Raw genomic sequence first — 17,388 nt, 5'->3', positions numbered from 1 at the left:
ATCCAATGTGGATGATTACATGAGAAACGGTTGCACTCGCTAGGTTGGGCCGTTAGATGAAGATAATGGGTGTAGGATGATTCAGTGTGTTGCGGTTGTATAAAATTTGTGTGCGCATTAAATCTGGACCATAGATATGGTCCAGTCAACAGGAAAATGATCCAGTGCAAGCAATTACACTAGAACGCAGAAGGCTGGCCAATAGGAACAAGCCACACACGCGCCGAGAGTGGCTCAGGCGCGTGAGGGCGCGTGCAGGCGCGTGGACGCGCCTGCCGGTAAGGGGAAGCGCGTGAAGGCGCGTGGGAGTAGTCTAGGGGTATGTGGTGGCGCGTGGAGGCGCGTGGGGATGCGTGTGAGGTCCTGGAAAGTTGCTTGAGACTCCGGTGAATTTCCAGTATTTATCTTAAGCGTGTTAGGGTTAAAATTAATCATTAGAGGGTGTGTTCTTGATGTTCTGAGAGCCTCCGAGTGTTACTAAGATACCTAGTAGCATTTAGTGGTATAAATACACTTAATTAAATATTTTTGCAATGAAAGGAGGTGTATATATGTATATATATATGTAGATATGATTTTAAATAGTCAACGATTGGTATGGAATGTATGGTACACACATATATATATATTATAAAATATATGTGTATATATATTATTTAAGATTATTAAATATTATAAATCTTGTTTGGTATGACTTGATTCGTGGATGGTATGGTTGATTTAAAATCGTAATAGATACACGGTTATTAAATTAAGGACATGCTTATTATATGCATGTGAAGTCTATAAGTTTAAAGTTAGTACATTGTTGAATTGTAGGCATGGATGAGTTGCCAAAGGCTTTGATATACTACCTTATTGGTTATGAATAAATTTCATATATGGGAAGCATGGTTGAATTGCTAATTAATTGCAAAAGTAAATATACGGAAGGAAGCATGGTTGAATTGCTAATATATAAATAAATATATTTATAAAAGGCATGGTTGATTTGCCGGTGCATATTTAAATTGCTATATGTTTAGATGACTAAATTACAGTTTAGGATGGAGTTAAGGTGAGTGGGGTTTACTGTATGAGAAAATTATAAAAGGGGGGGTTTGGTTTAGGTATGTCTGATAATTAATTATTGGTGAGTGGTTTTGACAATTTAATGCCCTACTAACTGGTAGGATTCTTGCACTATATATATAAGTATTTATATATATTTGCAGCATCGTATATTAAAGTTAAAGCTTAATTAGGGATGGTTTTGGTAAAGACGATCTGTTTATTGGTTTTCAGAGGCTTGGTAGAGAGAACTTGCTCGTAGGGTTTAACCCGCGATTTATTTTGCAGGTTGTAGAAGGTCAAGTCTCAAGGTTGAGGATCTGCAGCTGGAGGACTTATCCATTCCTTCTATTTACTTAAAAGTAGGATATTAGTTTTGTTTCAGTTGATATTAGTACTTATTTTGTTGAAATTCTAAATAGTAACTTTTGGTTAAGGGGTCCTTGAGTTACGGGATTCCCGAGTTGTAACCATTTGGAAGTTATTAATGGATTTACTATTAATTGGATTTCTTCAGCGTTTTATTTTATTCTTTATTTTATTTTGTAATCTGTGCTTGTTTAAATACTTTAATTGGTTTGATATCCCCTGATTTTGTGCGCGGACTTGATCAACCCGTGTTCCGAAATTAGGGGGTATTACAGTTTTGCTTTTGGGCTTTACCCCAAAAGGCCTCATACAAATTGGAGTGACACACCTATATATAAGCACTTCACCATTCTTTTACGTAGCCTGCCAGTGTCTCGCACCCGCCCACGACACACCCGCACATAGGGTCATCACAATCAACCCTCCTTGGAGGCCCGACGTCCCCTTCAGCACACTTCCGGCTGGGTCAAACTCTGATACCATTTGTAACGGCCCACTCCACCACATGGTATGATATTATCCGCTTTGGGCCTGAGCCGGCACGATTTTGCTCTTGGGTTTTACCCCAAAAGGCCTCATACCAATTGGAGTGATACACCTATATATAAGCACTTCACCATTCCCTTACCCAAGCGATGTGGGATTATGCACCCGTAGCTCGCCAGTGTGCTAGCCTGCCAATGTCTCGCACCTACCCACGGCACACCCGCACACAGGGTCATCACAATTTTCATAAGGATTCAAAATTCCTCGACTTCTTTTTCCTGACCACGTCGATTCCACCCCAATCTGATTTGCGAATTTAACCATCATGCTAGTCTGATTGGGATTAAATTTTGTGTAAAATCTATTCCATTCAAGTTGCTGATGTGGGACTGTGAGAGATAGAAATAGGTACATAAAAATTAGTCACTATAAAGATATGTTCTGGAATATCAGCCACTCATGCAGTAATAAAGGGCCTGCTTGCTTGGATAAACAAAGCTGAAGGAAAATAAATAAAAGTGCAATTTTTTTGTTTGGTGTCAGCTGCAATTTCTACCATCACAATGCAATGTCATTCACTACTAAGATGTTACTGCATTATGCTTAATTGTTTGGTCATGGATATTTTGCATAATCTTTTCTAATTTCTTTGTTTAAATATTAACAAAAAAAAACTTAAATTGTATGAAATTATGAGTGATTGAGATTTCTACTTGATTCACTATGTTGCAGAGTCATGTTATGTGTTAAGTACCAATATTATTACGAGTGATGATAAGGGCGGATGTAGGTGTGGGCTCTGGTGGGCTTCAGGCCACTCCAAATTTTTTAATTTTTTTTTACTATACTGATTTTAGCCCAACTCAATATATATATATATATATATATATTAATAGAATTAGTCTATGAAGCACCTACACATCTCTAAGGGTCGATGTACCAGTGTCGAACACGTGTCCGACACGGACACGAGTATCCCAAGCTTGGACACGTGTCCGACACGCTTTAACCGTGTTCTGCATTTTTTAATATATTCGATGCAATCGGACACCGATGGACACCAATCAGACACGCACTAATCTGATTCCTATGTATCGAAGTATGACATTCTCATCTCAGGACTGAGCTATTTCACCGTGCCTCTTTTGCCTGAAGTAGTGAAGGAAGAAGATGAAGAGAGCCAGAGAGGAAAAAGTTGATAAATGAGCCAAACCAGTGTAACATGGTATCATATATATATATATATATATATATATATATATATATATATAATTGAAATCGAACTAGTTTGATGTATCTATAGACGTAAAAATTGTGAAGATAAAGAGAAGTAAGAGAATGACCGGAAACGATGGGGGATACGAAGGCGTAAAATTGATTTTGTTTTTGTGTTTATAGATCTCAAATTGTGAAGATAGAGGGGGATCACAGATAATGGCCGATAGGAGCAGAGACGTGGGTCATCTTATCTGTGTTATTTTATATATATATATATATATATATATATATATACCTATATTTTATTTTATAAATAGTGGTCTATATATATTTGTTTTTTTATTTTTTTAATGGAATGTGTACTATTGACTTTATGTTTTTGAAAAAAAAAAGATGGTTGGCCTAATTTAAATGAGTTGTATTTATTAATATATATAAGAAATTAAGTAAAAGTATATAAATATATTTTTTATATATAATAAAAATTATATTATGATTTTATTGCCGTATCCATGCCGTGTTCGTATTCAAATTTTTTGAAATTTGCCGTATCACCGTATCCATGCCATGTCCGTGTTCAATTTTTTTGAAAAAAGAATCTGAAGTGATACTTCTGGCTTTGAAAAAAGAATCTAGGATTTTCTATGCCTTAATCAGTAGTTAACTAAAATTGAATTAAACAACAGTTGGTTTTGGTTGATATATTTTGATTTAGCCCACCTCATTGAGAAATCCTAGATGTTTTTTTTCACATAGAAATACAATCTATGTAATACACGAAGGATATATTCAATCTTTCTCCCATATTTTTATTTTCAAATTTTGGTTTTTGATTTTCTTTTGTTTTTAGAATGCAGAATATCAGGATATTGATTTGTTAATTTTGAAGATTATTCCTAAACTGATGCATTGTACTTTGTTATTGGATTAATTTAACATAAGAGCGGAGTGTAATATGGGCTAATCACACCTCTTTCTATGGATAGGTGTCCAACAGTTTGACTGAAAGCATAGTTGGGTTGGGTTGATACATGATACAGATAGTACTTAGATGATGATGTTTTAATTGTTATGAGTGAGATTGTAAAACCTCTTCCTCACAACTTGAGTGTTTTCTATTTTTAGGGTTAACATTGGGTCTTAACATTTAGCAAGAACAAGGTTCAAGAAACATGCCTCCTCAGTCTTCAGGCAACAAACTCTTACATATTCTAAAATTTTAATTGGCATTTTTAGCTATTGGTTACGTTTATTTATTCATGTTTTACATATTGATTTTTTGTTTTTGTTTTTGTTCCTATATATATATATATATAATATTATTATGATGTGATGCTCGAACAATTTATTAATGGGAATTAAAGACTTGGAAGTTTAGTTTTCAATTTCAGAATATATGTTTTATAAGTTTATTAACACTTTTAAAAATTTTTCTCATATGTCCTAATAATATAGGTCTCTTTTCTGAAAGATGAGAGTTGATGGGAATGGTGGAGTAGGAAAGAATAAAATAGGTATGTTTTTTTTGCCTAACTATTATACATTAGAAATGCATTACTTGGCAACCGATATGCTATTGGCAATTGTGATGGTAGAAATTATTGTGGCTAACACCACACTAAAAAATTGCAATTTTATTTTTTTCTTTCAGCTTTATTTGTCCAAGCAAGCAAGCCCTTTATTACTGCATGAGTGGCTGATAATCCATAACATATGTTTATAGTGACTAATTTTTATGTACCGTTTTTTTGTCTCTCACAGTCCCACATCACCAACTTGAATGGAATAAATTTTACACAAAATTTAGTCCTGATCAAACTAGCACGATGGTTAAATTCACAGACCAAATTGGGTGGAATCGACGTAGTCAGCAAAAAGTAGTAGAGGAATTTTGTATCCTTATGAAAATCGAGAAGAGGGTATTCAATTCTTGGGTTTGTAACATTAAAAAGAAATATAGTGGTACGTACACAACACCAAATTCTTTGTATTAGATCCGATATTCATAAAACATAAACTAACACTCTTATTGAGAGTCACCACACCTCAAGAGCAATCCTCCATGAAAGCGAATCCACACTAAATTGAATTTGGATCAAAGAGCAACAATACTGAAATTTGCCAAAAAAATTGGATGGAAGATAGAAGGGAAGAGGGAGAACTTGCTGAATTTTGCAGCCATGTGGAACTTGATAAAAGCATCGTTAGGAGATGGATATATAACCATAAAAAAGAGTATTCTGGTACTTTTATTTGAGACATTGCCTTCAGTAGATTTTAGAGAAGATTTTTCATTATACAATATACTTATATTGACTGAAAGGTTCGCACCCCCTGAAAAACAAGCTACCATTGAAACTGCTTCCCCGGACTACGTTTACTCTTGATCAAAAAGCTATGATGCTGCAATTTGGAGATAAAATAGAATGAAATCTATGCGGGAATGACACAGTAGTCGTTACATTCTGCTTCCGTATGGGACTAGAAAAGTAGGTCTTCACAAATTGGGTTTATAACAATTACTCTAAAAGAAAGTACACGGGTATATATTTTATTTTTATTTGGTTATAATTCGTTTTTTTTCCTTTTTTTTTATTTTTTTCAACATCTGAAAAAAATAGCTTTTTGAACTTGTTTCACAACCCCAAAACGCTCGCGAAGAAAGGCACAAGGAGAAAGACTCCAACAAAGAAGGTATGTGCAGTTACCCTTCATGGGACCTATAGTTGATTTATAATTTTTTATTTAATTATAAATTTTTTTTCCTTTGAAAACGAGAAAGAAAAAAGAGGGATTTAAATTTTTTTTTTTTTTTTCAGAATCCAAAGTGGGCTTTAATTTTGTTTCAGAAACACGGAAGACTCATGAGGAAGGGCACAAGAAAGAGGATTCAAATAAAGGTATATGATATATAAGTTATCTTATGCAGTTAAACCGTTCTTGTCACCTACATAAAGAGGGCTTTAAATTTGTTTCAGAATCCCAAAAGTCTCGCAAGGGAGGGCGTAAGAAGAAATATTCCAAGAATGAGGTATATGATATATAAGCTTATCTTATGCAGTTAAACTTTCATAGCACCTACATTTTATTTATAATTTTTTTTTTTTTTTTTTTTTTTTGTTATTTGTTATTTGTTTTGTTTTTTCGTGTTTTTTTTTTTTTTCTCTCACATATGAAAAGAGGAGATCATATTAATGGGAATCAACACGGAAGTAGCAATTATAGTGCGAACCTTTCAGTTTCAGTCAATGAGTATATCAGTCATTGTATAATGAAAAATCTTCTCTAAAATCTAATGAAGGCAATGTCTCAATCTAATAAAAGTACCAGAATACTCCTTTTTATGGTTATATATCCATCGACACTCTTATCAAGTTCCACGTTGCTGCATAATTCAGCAAGTTCTCCCTCATTCCCTTCCACTTTATAGGTTGCTAAATCATCGTGTCAAATACCAATGCTCATACCAACAGCAATGCAAGGTAGCTTTTAGTTCTTAAGGAATGATTACTTTGAGTGAGTGATGACAGTGAAGTGTTCCGAAAGGAACATTATGACAACTGCTGCAACCTAAAGCATGCGAAGCAAACCCAATTTGAAGGATAAAGTGAAAGGAAGGAAGGAGAGAAGAAAAGAAGAAGGAAAATGAGACAAGGGACAAAAATTCTCTTCAATTGATAGAATTCTTACTTAATATGCCAAGAGAATGGTGTTTTTAAAATATATCAACCACACAAAGCTTGTCATAATTATATTGAGCCCCATTCCAATACTTTTACAGAATATATCAGTAGTTGGTTTCAAATTTTGTGCACTTGTAAAAATCATTTTACTCATGACATGCCCAATTATCTCATGGGATATAGTACTAAGAGCAGTGCACATAACAACCAAGGGCATCTATTTTTTCACATGACTAGGAACTCCATTTTGTGAAGGAGATACCAAAACCATTTACCCTATAAAAGTAAAACCAACTTAATCAGCCATCAAATCTAAATAATATACGACTCTAAAAGTTACAAGTAACAGTCTTTCCTCAGAGCACACTTCAAAGATTAAAACACAACATACAACTCCCAAGTAAATCTAGGGACAAAGGGAATGCAAAAACAAGCCAACAACTCCACCTGCAGAGGAAATGTTACAACATAAATTGTAAAATCGATCAGTTTTTCTACTTATCAAAAAAAAAAATCTATCAGTTTTTCCAACAAATCGTGTATAACGTCCAAGATAAATAAAATATATCACCATGACTATTTACGACTTGGTACTTACACCCAAGGGACGATCCACTATTTTGCTATAGATCAAACTATCCTAAGAAACCAGTCACTGAAATAGATAAAGACCATCATGGAATTTAAGAGACGATACAAATAAGTCGAATCAAGTATACCTCCATGGGAAATCATTTTCACAAAAGCGAGAAATTCCATTCATCGCTGAGAAGGAGTCTATGTGGACCCACTGTTCATTTGAATTGTTTGCGGCATAGCCTGCCAGAACAATCATATCAATTTTCACTGAATAATGCAATTCAAATACACACACACAACCAGAATTGAATGCAAATGCAAACTAACAACTTAAACACAAAAATGATTTCTGTATCTGAATAGTTGGCTACTGTTGAAAATGTAGATGATTCAAAAAACTATTCAAGATTGACAAATAGTTAGATGAATGTACACTGTCTCCGCTTCTTTTACCTACATACTGAATGGTAAAGCATGCCAATTGCTTTACAATATATTTGTTGTATAATAGTCTGTAAAATATTACTCCAAGACTCGCACCAACTTTCACAATACTTTCTATTTTTAGGTGACAAATATTATGGTTTGTTAGACGGCTCCGATTATCTTCTTTACATATCAGAAAGAATAAACAATATAAATATATATATATATATATATAGAGAGAGGGAGAGAGAGAGAGAGAGAGAGAAAGAAGTTAGCAGGACCCCTTCTTTTGAGTAGTTCACCTCTGGATATATTAAACCTTTCAACTTGTCTCACTAAGTATGTTTTAAGGTTCATTTAGTTATCTTATTAAAGTTTTACTTGGAGACAATGTTATACAGATTTTACACATAAAGCTCCTTATAACCACATGATTTTGAAATACCAATAACCTTTCAATTGTTTTTGCTCGCTCAAACCTAGCAACCTAGCAACACACATATAAAGTTGTATTTGGTTTCAATCAGAGTAGTCAGCTTTGCAAACCTTAGAAGTAGCACTAGTGGGAGAATACCATTACCTTTTTATCTTAATACTTTTTGTTTTTTTTTCCCCTAGTTGGTAGTCACACACCCCCCTCCAAAGAATTGTTTGCATCTAACACGAATCGATCCTGAGACCTGATACTTCATGAGGCACCAGGCCCAAGTCTTTTCCAACTAAGCCAACCCCTTGGTTTATTTTTTTATATCTTAATCTTTCCTCTCCATCTATTGCAATTCATTATTTGTAAATTATTTTTCATCTACTACTAATTCCTTAATTGCACATTCGTACATCATTCAAGCTATGATAACAAAGGAAATCGTGCAATAGAAGGATCTTCTTCTAAGTATGTATCATGCCTTCAAATGTAATTCCATGGTCGAATGCATAGTTATTAAAGGTGCACTTAATCAAGCAGGTTTTCGGAAAGGACAAAAAACACACATCAGCATTTAATACACAGAGAATGTCTACTTCATGGCAATGAACATATTGGCTCATAAGATGCTTGTGTGTGTGTGTGTGTGTGTGAGAGAGAGAGAGCTCACCCATCCGATGCAAATCTTTTAGTGCATAACCACTAGGATAGTTCTCATATGATGCCATAAACATTATAACGGTGCACCCTAGACTACAAAATGAACAATAAGCATCGATAGATGAAGTAATTCAAATTTCTAATGACGGAATGTGCATACTCATCCAACCTGGCAATGAGCATTCCCAGCAGAGCAATAAAAAACCAAGTTCCAGAATCTCTTTTTCCTATTGTTGTAGCTGTAAAAAGTTGAAATCAGAAATTAATAAAAGTTTTCTACAAGTCAAAATAGAGAAACTGCAAAATCCAATACCAGATTTCTTGAAAAATGAAAGGACATAATATTTTGGGATAATTGAACATCAAGAAGCTACAATTACATTGAAAATTACAATACGTATTTAACTTTCTAAATTTTCATCCAAGCAAGCCAGCAAAAGCGTTACATAAACACTTCTAGATGAAAGCCATATCCATTCAAAAAGTATCAAATCCAGATACAAAAAAATCTGGTGAAATCTCCTGGATTCTTCATTACAAGATTTGTTATAGATTCTAATAATACAAGATGGTTTTAAGACCATACTCAATGATAAAGAAAGCTGGAAGTCAACTAAATATCCGTAACTCAGCAAAAACAATAGACAAATACTGAAACTGCGAACCAAGACAAGGATAGAAATAAAAAGGGAAAAAGGAACAAATTTGTGAAAAGTTAAATGTGGCAACAATCTGGAACAAGAAGAGAGAAACTTGACTGAGATGGATGGTCCTTCAAGCTATCAGGACCTGAGGCCAACCCCAACCACCTCACCCATCAGCATCTGATTACTGTTTAAGGGCAGCTCGGATGATAGTCATGTGGAAGAAAGATGACAAGACTAATTAGGAGTGACTAATTCAAGGCTCAAGCCAAAGGTGCTAAGACCGACAATGAGGTCTTTGTGAAGTTGAGTAATAAATGTTTTACATAAGCACTTCACCACTAGGTGACATATCCATGTTAGAAATGACATGCCATGAATACAGGTATGTGTGTTAAACTGTTGAATCAATACATCAGCATCATGTGTGTCTAATAGAAGATTAAATATTCCTAAATAACTTAAGGTTCCCTCCTACCATAAGTATGAACGAATCTTGGAATTGAAATTGTTAAAACGGACATATCTTCACTCATTATCCCTTCACCAGAGTCTTCTACATTTGCTCAAACTCAGTAAAGCTAGCCTTCCACACCTCTTTCCATTGGCATTTCCATTCACTTCCTTTCATTTGTCAGCAAATAATCGACATTATAATTCTTAATTTGCTCCCACCATTTTCCTCATCTAAACTCGCTCTAATAAATCTGCTATAAAATGGCATCCAGTCATCCTTCAGGCTTTCCCAACTCAAATTGGACAGCCAAGCAGAATAAATTGTTTGAGAACACTATTGCAATATATGATAAGGACACCCCTGACCGGTGGCACAACATAGCCAAGGCCGTTGGTGGGAAAAGTGTGGAGGAAGTAAAGATGCAATATGAGATGCTTCTAAGCGACATCAAATGCATTGAGTCGGGCAAAGTCCCCCTTCCTAATTACAAGAGCAATGCACGTAACAAGTAAGAGACAGTATCAGTAATGAAGAGCAGAGGTAACCTCCTAATGCCTCCTTTAAGTTTTAACTGGTAGGAAAGTTTTGGCAATTAACCAAATTGGATAATAGTCTATATCTTGTGTGAGGCTCATACTCATGTTCCCCCATCCCCTGCATATGTGATTAATCTATGGTATTCTTTTGCAAGTGGAACATTTTTTATAATAGTTCTGATGAGGGCTGATCGATATATAGCAGTAGAATGAACCACTTTTCAGAAGATTAAAAAATTTCATGTTTGCATAATTTAATTGTTCCATTAATATTGTAACACTTCATGCTGAAATGTGTGTGAAGCTCCTCTAAAGATCATAAATGATCCCTAGCAGTAAAGATCCGTACATTTTTCCTCTTAAGAAAAGATTTGGCTTATTAAAAATTGAAAGCACCTTTTGTCTGAGATAATGTATGTTGAGTGAGATTCTTAAGATGACTCCCATACTAGGAAATTCTGAGTTCTATAGGTGGAGCATTCCATAAGTCAATTTAATCAGAAATCGGATTAGCTAGCTACGTTATATAAAATCCAATCAAGGATGTCACTAACATTCTCTAACAATCCAATTATGGGATCCTAAAGTTGCATTGAAATGTGGATTTAATTTGGATTAATGTGCCAAATTCATATCCACACACAAATGATTCAAATTAAATAAAAACAAAGGTGTAATGTTTTTTTGTTGTTGATAACTTAGTTTGTGAGATATATAACTCCCAACATAGTTAACATATTAAACACTTTTAACCATGGCAATACAGTGAACCACTTTCTATTCCATACATATGCAGGCCAGAAAAAAGAAACGATCCAAAAGCCCATTTGAAGAGAGCAAATTAAACAATGAATCAAATCCATAATCTGGTAACTACTCTGATTGAAACAAATATATTGTAGATGATTCAAAAAACTATTCAAGATTGACAAATAGTTAGATGAATGTACACTGTCTCGGCTTCTTTTACCTACATACTGAATGGTAAAGCATGCCAATTGCTTTACAATATATTTGTTGTATAATAGTCTGTAAAATATTACTCCAAGACTCGCACCAACTTTCACAATACTTTCTATTTTTAGGTGACAAATATTATGGTTTGTTAGACGGCTCCGATTATCTTCTTTACATATCAGAAAGAATAAACAATATAAATATATATATATATATATATAGAGAGAGGGAGAGAGAGAGAGAGAGAGAGAAAGAAGTTAGCAGGACCCCTTCTTTTGAGTAGTTCACCTCTGGATATATTAAACCTTTCAACTTGTCTCACTAAGTATGTTTTAAGGTTCATTTAGTTATCTTATTAAAGTTTTACTTGGAGACAATGTTATACAGATTTTACACATAAAGCTCCTTATAACCACATGATTTTGAAATACCAATAACCTTTCAATTGTTTTTGCTCGCTCAAACCTAGCAACCTAGCAACACACATATAAAGTTGTATTTGGTTTCAATCAGAGTAGTCAGCTTTGCAAACCTTAGAAGTAGCACTAGTGGGAGAATACCATTACCTTTTTATCTTAATACTTTTTGTTTTTTTTTCCCCTAGTTGGTAGTCACACACCCCCCTCCAAAGAATTGTTTGCATCTAACACGAATCGATCCTGAGACCTGATACTTCATGAGGCACCAGGCCCAAGTCTTTTCCAACTAAGCCAACCCCTTGGTTTATTTTTTTATATCTTAATCTTTCCTCTCCATCTATTGCAATTCATTATTTGTAAATTATTTTTCATCTACTACTAATTCCTTAATTGCACATTCGTACATCATTCAAGCTATGATAACAAAGGAAATCGTGCAATAGAAGGATCTTCTTCTAAGTATGTATCATGCCTTCAAATGTAATTCCATGGTCGAATGCATAGTTATTAAAGGTGCACTTAATCAAGCAGGTTTTCGGAAAGGACAAAAAACACACATCAGCATTTAATACACAGAGAATGTCTACTTCATGGCAATGAACATATTGGCTCATAAGATGCTTGTGTGTGTGTGTGTGTGTGAGAGAGAGAGAGAGCTCACCCATCCGATGCAAATCTTTTAGTGCATAACCACTAGGATAGTTCTCATATGATGCCATAAACATTATAACGGTGCACCCTAGACTACAAAATGATAAATAAGCATCGATAGATGAAGTAATTCAAATTTCTAATGACGGAATGTGCATACTCATCCAACCTGGCAATGAGCATTCCCAGCAGAGCAATAAAAAACCAAGTTCCAGAATCTCTTTTTCCTATTGTTGTAGCTGTAAAAAGTTGAAATCAGAAATTAATAAAAGTTTTCTACAAGTCAAAATAGAGAAACTGCAAAATCCAATACCAGATTTCTTGAAAAATGAAAGGACATAATATTTTGGGATAATTGAACATCAAGAAGCTACAATTACATTGAAAATTACAATACGTATTTAACTTTCTAAATTTTCATCCAAGCAAGCCAGCAAAAGCGTTACATAAACACTTCTAGATGAAAGCCATATCCATTCAAAAAGTATCAAATCCAGATACAAAAAAATCTGGTGAAATCTCCTGGATTCTTCATTACAAGATTTGTTATAGATTCTAATAATACAAGATGGTTTTAAGACCATACTCAATGATAAAGAAAGCTGGAAGTCAACTAAATATCCGTAACTCAGCAAAAACAATAGACAAATACTGAAACTGCGAACCAAGACAAGGATAGAAATAAAAAGGGAAAAAGGAACAAATTTGTGAAAAGTTAAATGTGGCAACAATCTGGAACAAGAAGAGAGAAACTTGACTGAGATGGATGGTCCTTCAAGCTATCAGGACCTGAGGCCAACCCCAACCACCTCACCCATCAGCATCTGATTACTGTTTAAGGGCAGCTCGGATGATAGTCATGTGGAAGAAAGATGACAAGACTAATTAGGAGTGACTAATTCAAGGCTCAAGCCAAAGGTGCTAAGACCGACAATGAGGTCTTTGTGAAGTTGAGTAATAAATGTTTTACATAAGCACTTCACCACTAGGTGACATATCCATGTTAGAAATGACATGCCATGAATACAGGTATGTGTGTTAAACTGTTGAATCAATACATCAGCATCATGTGTGTCTAATAGAAGATTAAATATTCCTAAATAACTTAAGGTTCCCTCCTACCATAAGTATGAACGAATCTTGGAATTGAAATTGTTAAAACGGACATATCTTCACTCATTATCCCTTCACCAGAGTCTTCTACATTTGCTCAAACTCAGTAAAGCTAGCCTTCCACACCTCTTTCCATTGGCATTTCCATTCACTTCCTTTCATTTGTCAGCAAATAATCGACATTATAATTCTTAATTTGCTCCCACCATTTTCCTCATCTAAACTCGCTCTAATAAATCTGCTATAAAATGGCATCCAGTCATCCTTCAGGCTTTCCCAACTCAAATTGGACAGCCAAGCAGAATAAATTGTTTGAGAACACTATTGCAATATATGATAAGGACACCCCTGACCGGTGGCACAACATAGCCAAGGCCGTTGGTGGGAAAAGTGTGGAGGAAGTAAAGATGCAATATGAGATGCTTCTAAGCGACATCAAATGCATTGAGTCGGGCAAAGTCCCCCTTCCTAATTACAAGAGCAATGCACGTAACAAGTAAGAGACAGTATCAGTAATGAAGAGCAGAGGTAACCTCCTAATGCCTCCTTTAAGTTTTAACTGGTAGGAAAGTTTTGGCAATTAACCAAATTGGATAATAGTCTATATCTTGTGTGAGGCTCATACTCATGTTCCCCCATCCCCTGCATATGTGATTAATCTATGGTATTCTTTTGCAAGTGGAACATTTTTTATAATAGTTCTGATGAGGGCTGATCGATATATAGCAGTAGAATGAACCACTTTTCAGAAGATTAAAAAATTTCATGTTTGCATAATTTAATTGTTCCATTAATATTGTAACACTTCATGCTGAAATGTGTGTGAAGCTCCTCTAAAGATCATAAATGATCCCTAGCAGTAAAGATCCGTACATTTTTCCTCTTAAGAAAAGATTTGGCTTATTAAAAATTGAAAGCACCTTTTGTCTGAGATAATGTATGTTGAGTGAGATTCTTAAGATGACTCCCATACTAGGAAATTCTGAGTTCTATAGGTGGAGCATTCCATAAGTCAATTTAATCAGAAATCGGATTAGCTAGCTACGTTATATAAAATCCAATCAAGGATGTCACTAACATTCTCTAACAATCCAATTATGGGATCCTAAAGTTGCATTGAAATGTGGATTTAATTTGGATTAATGTGCCAAATTCATATCCACACACAAATGATTCAAATTAAATAAAAACAAAGGTGTAATGTTTTTTTGTTGTTGATAACTTAGTTTGTGAGATATATAACTCCCAACATAGTTAACATATTAAACACTTTTAACCATGGCAATACAGTGAACCACTTTCTATTCCATACATATGCAGGCCAGAAAAAAGAAACGATCCAAAAGCCCATTTGAAGAGAGCAAATTAAACAATGAATCAAATCCATAATCTGGTAACTATATTGACCAAAACTATACTAATTCTTTTACATTGAAGTCAGTAATTCACAATTATGAATGTACAGAGCACCCTGTTCTTGTGTTTAATTACAAATACTGAAATCCATAAATGCTACCACTAACTACTAAGATACCTCAGACTTGTTGATTGACGACTTGAAGCGACACAATGGCAGCCACTCTGCGATGCACTGGACATGGTAGATACGAGAGCATGCCATCCGAATGACTCGAGACCCAACGACGATTTCATCCTTACATATAACACAGAGTACTTCCTCCTCCTCACCATGATCATCAATATCACCTTCAAATCTCACGGGCTCTACTGTCTCCTGAAAGTACTCCCTCATAGCTAGTTCCAACAATGACAATTCCAAATCTTGATCATGAGCTGTATCCCTCACTATTCTTCCTATTTCCCCGTGGATCAAACCAAAGTCTGAAAATGATTTGGACAGTATCATCTGATTAACCTTCTGATGAAGTTGAAACCAACGTTCTACCTGCTCCTTTGCAAGGTTTATTGCTTCAAATTCAGCATGGGGTAAAATCAGTCTATTAACAATGTATATGTCCAATCTGAATAGCTTCTGACCGGAGTTGCAAAATCTATTGACCGTGCAACTAGCCACGTCCAAAACATGCAGGATTAGGTCGTTGGTGTTCTCCAACTCAGTTGGCTCACAGAGCATCTTCTCTAAAGGGAAGGGGATTTTCATGCCATGGATCATTGTGTAGAGCAAATCATAGGTGAAGTACTTGTATGGACGTCGTGATGAGATCTCTCCGATACCGTGTCGGGTGATGAGGCCTCTGGTTCTGCTTTGATAAGTCTGCTCCACACGGAAGTTGAATTCGACGTTGATGCAAGGCAGATATTTACCATCATCACCTCCGTTATTACCATAGCCGTTAACCCATACATAGAGCTTTTTTGTGGTGGCGGCCATAGCAGAGAAGAGGGCCGGAGATGGAGGAGAGAGATCAGGCGCAGATGGGGGAGAAAGATGATGCTCTATGGGCAGGAGTGCCCCTTGGATGCGAAGTATGGACCACAGTCAGATTTGAATTCTATTGGCGATTCGCCGTACAAAGAAGGCCTTTCCTGCTTGGGGTTGATGAGTGATCACTAAGAGGTAAGAATGAGTACAGCCAACTATACCTTCTCTTATAGGGTTGGTTTCTTGGAACTGGATCAGGCAGTGCTCAATGAATGAATAAGCAAATGATTTGTCCCTTCTATTTGATGCGATGGATTCGACTTTCTATTTGTGACAAACAAGTCATGCTCAGCAAGCGAATAAAAAGGAGTCAGGCGCAGATGGAGCCTGGAGGAAGAGGGTTAGGGAATTGAAGGCGGTTACTACTACTTTGGCAGAGAGGAGAGATCAGGCGCAGATGGAGAGGGGAGAGAGAGGGAATTGAAGGCGGTTACTACTAATTTGGCAGAGGAGACAGATTAGGCGCAGATGGAGAAGAGAGAGAGGGAATTGAAGGCGGTTAGTCTATAATTTTAGGAAAGTAAAGTAAAAAGTTAACTTAATGGTATCTTGGTTTGGAAGTAAAAAACATGGGATAAAATAGGAAATCTCTTAATCCTCTTATAATTTATTTATTTATAAATTCCTCTTATATAGTTATTCTTTATTAGTTTTTAATATTATATATATAAGTGGAGCTGATTATTATTCTACCATTAATATTATGACATTACTCTCTACTTAAATAAAATTAATTCATTTTTTACTGTTCCATATCCTTAATCTTTTAAAATACTCATATTATAATCATTACTTGACATTAGAATTTGGAAAAATAAATCTAAATAAAAAAATTTATAAATTAATTGGAGTATTTCATATGCATGCTTATGAAATGTCAAATCAGTAACGTATGCCTACTAATTGTTGTGGGAGTAAGATTCTAACTATTATTAGATAATTGTGAAAAATTCTCTTATGAATATTTTTAATAAAAAAAACTCACCTCTATTATCTTAAGAGACATTTTTAACTAATAATGTCTATTTAAGTGATTATTTGAGATAATTTTTTGAAAAAAATTATCCCTTAATAGATTTTTTTTCTCTTCTCTCTCTCTCTCCATTAAGCAAGGTATGTCAAGCAGCAAAGAAAAATTCCCAAAAAAAAAAAAAAAAAAGGAAAGTCAATAAAATTATATTTAAGCTATATAATTAAGAAAATAAAATTGAGTACAACCGCACAGGATAGAAAAAATCCTCCATGGTGTTGGAATAGAAAATGGAAAAATTAAACAGCTCAAAAACTAACTTGATTTTACCGGCCATTATAA

General features: G+C 34.9%; 3 protein-coding genes across 3 annotated transcripts; 2 read left to right on the top strand and 1 right to left on the bottom strand.

Moving 5' to 3' along the window:
• Nucleotides 1-6,961: 6,961 nt before the first annotated feature.
• LOC132305512 (dol-P-Man:Man(7)GlcNAc(2)-PP-Dol alpha-1,6-mannosyltransferase-like) lies at nucleotides 6,962-9,719 on the bottom strand. The gene is made up of 4 exons (XM_059803146.1): nucleotides 9,685-9,719; nucleotides 9,065-9,134; nucleotides 8,906-9,023; nucleotides 6,962-7,625 (listed from the first exon to the last, which is right to left on the bottom strand). The coding sequence occupies exons 1-4, from the start codon at nucleotides 9,717-9,719 to the stop codon at nucleotides 7,516-7,518; spliced, it is 333 nt and encodes a 110-aa protein (XP_059659129.1). The 3' UTR covers nucleotides 6,962-7,515.
• Nucleotides 9,720-10,256: 537 nt separating this feature from the next.
• Nucleotides 10,257-10,508, top strand: LOC132305511 (protein RADIALIS-like 3). The gene has a single exon (XM_059803145.1). The coding sequence runs from the start codon at nucleotides 10,257-10,259 to the stop codon at nucleotides 10,506-10,508; it is 252 nt and encodes an 83-aa protein (XP_059659128.1).
• A 3,412-nt stretch (nucleotides 10,509-13,920) lies between these two features.
• Nucleotides 13,921-14,172, top strand: LOC132305509 (protein RADIALIS-like 3). Its single transcript, XM_059803144.1, has one exon. The coding sequence runs from the start codon at nucleotides 13,921-13,923 to the stop codon at nucleotides 14,170-14,172; it is 252 nt and encodes an 83-aa protein (XP_059659127.1).
• The last annotated feature ends 3,216 nt before the right edge of the window (nucleotides 14,173-17,388 follow it).

This window comes from Cornus florida, unplaced genomic scaffold (genome assembly GCF_030987335.1).
Source record: "Cornus florida cultivar Cherokee Brave unplaced genomic scaffold, ASM3098733v1 CherokeeBrave_3.0.0_Hap2_Chr04, whole genome shotgun sequence".
In the NCBI taxonomy this organism is placed as follows: domain Eukaryota; kingdom Viridiplantae; phylum Streptophyta; class Magnoliopsida; order Cornales; family Cornaceae; genus Cornus; species Cornus florida.
This window is presented reverse-complemented; position numbering and strand designations above follow the sequence as displayed.

What these genes read in the sequence shown, in the direction of transcription:
- LOC132305512 (XM_059803146.1), bottom strand. Translation starts at nt 9,719, where the DNA reads ATGCTGATGGGTGAGGTGGTTGGGGTTGGCCTCAG. An exon ending in GTGGTTGGGGTTGGCCTCAG is followed by an intron (nt 9,135 to 9,684) that starts GTCCTGATAGCT and finishes AACTTTTTACAG; the next exon opens with CTACAACAATAGGAAAAAGA. An exon ending in AAAAGATTTGCATCGGATGG is followed by an intron (nt 7,626 to 8,905) that starts GTGAGCTCTCTC and finishes TTGTTCTGGCAG; the next exon opens with GCTATGCCGCAAACAATTCA.
- LOC132305511 (XM_059803145.1), top strand. Translation starts at nt 10,257, where the DNA reads ATGGCATCCAGTCATCCTTCAGGCTTTCCCAACTCAAATTGGACAGCC.
- LOC132305509 (XM_059803144.1), top strand. Translation starts at nt 13,921, where the DNA reads ATGGCATCCAGTCATCCTTCAGGCTTTCCCAACTCAAATTGGACAGCC.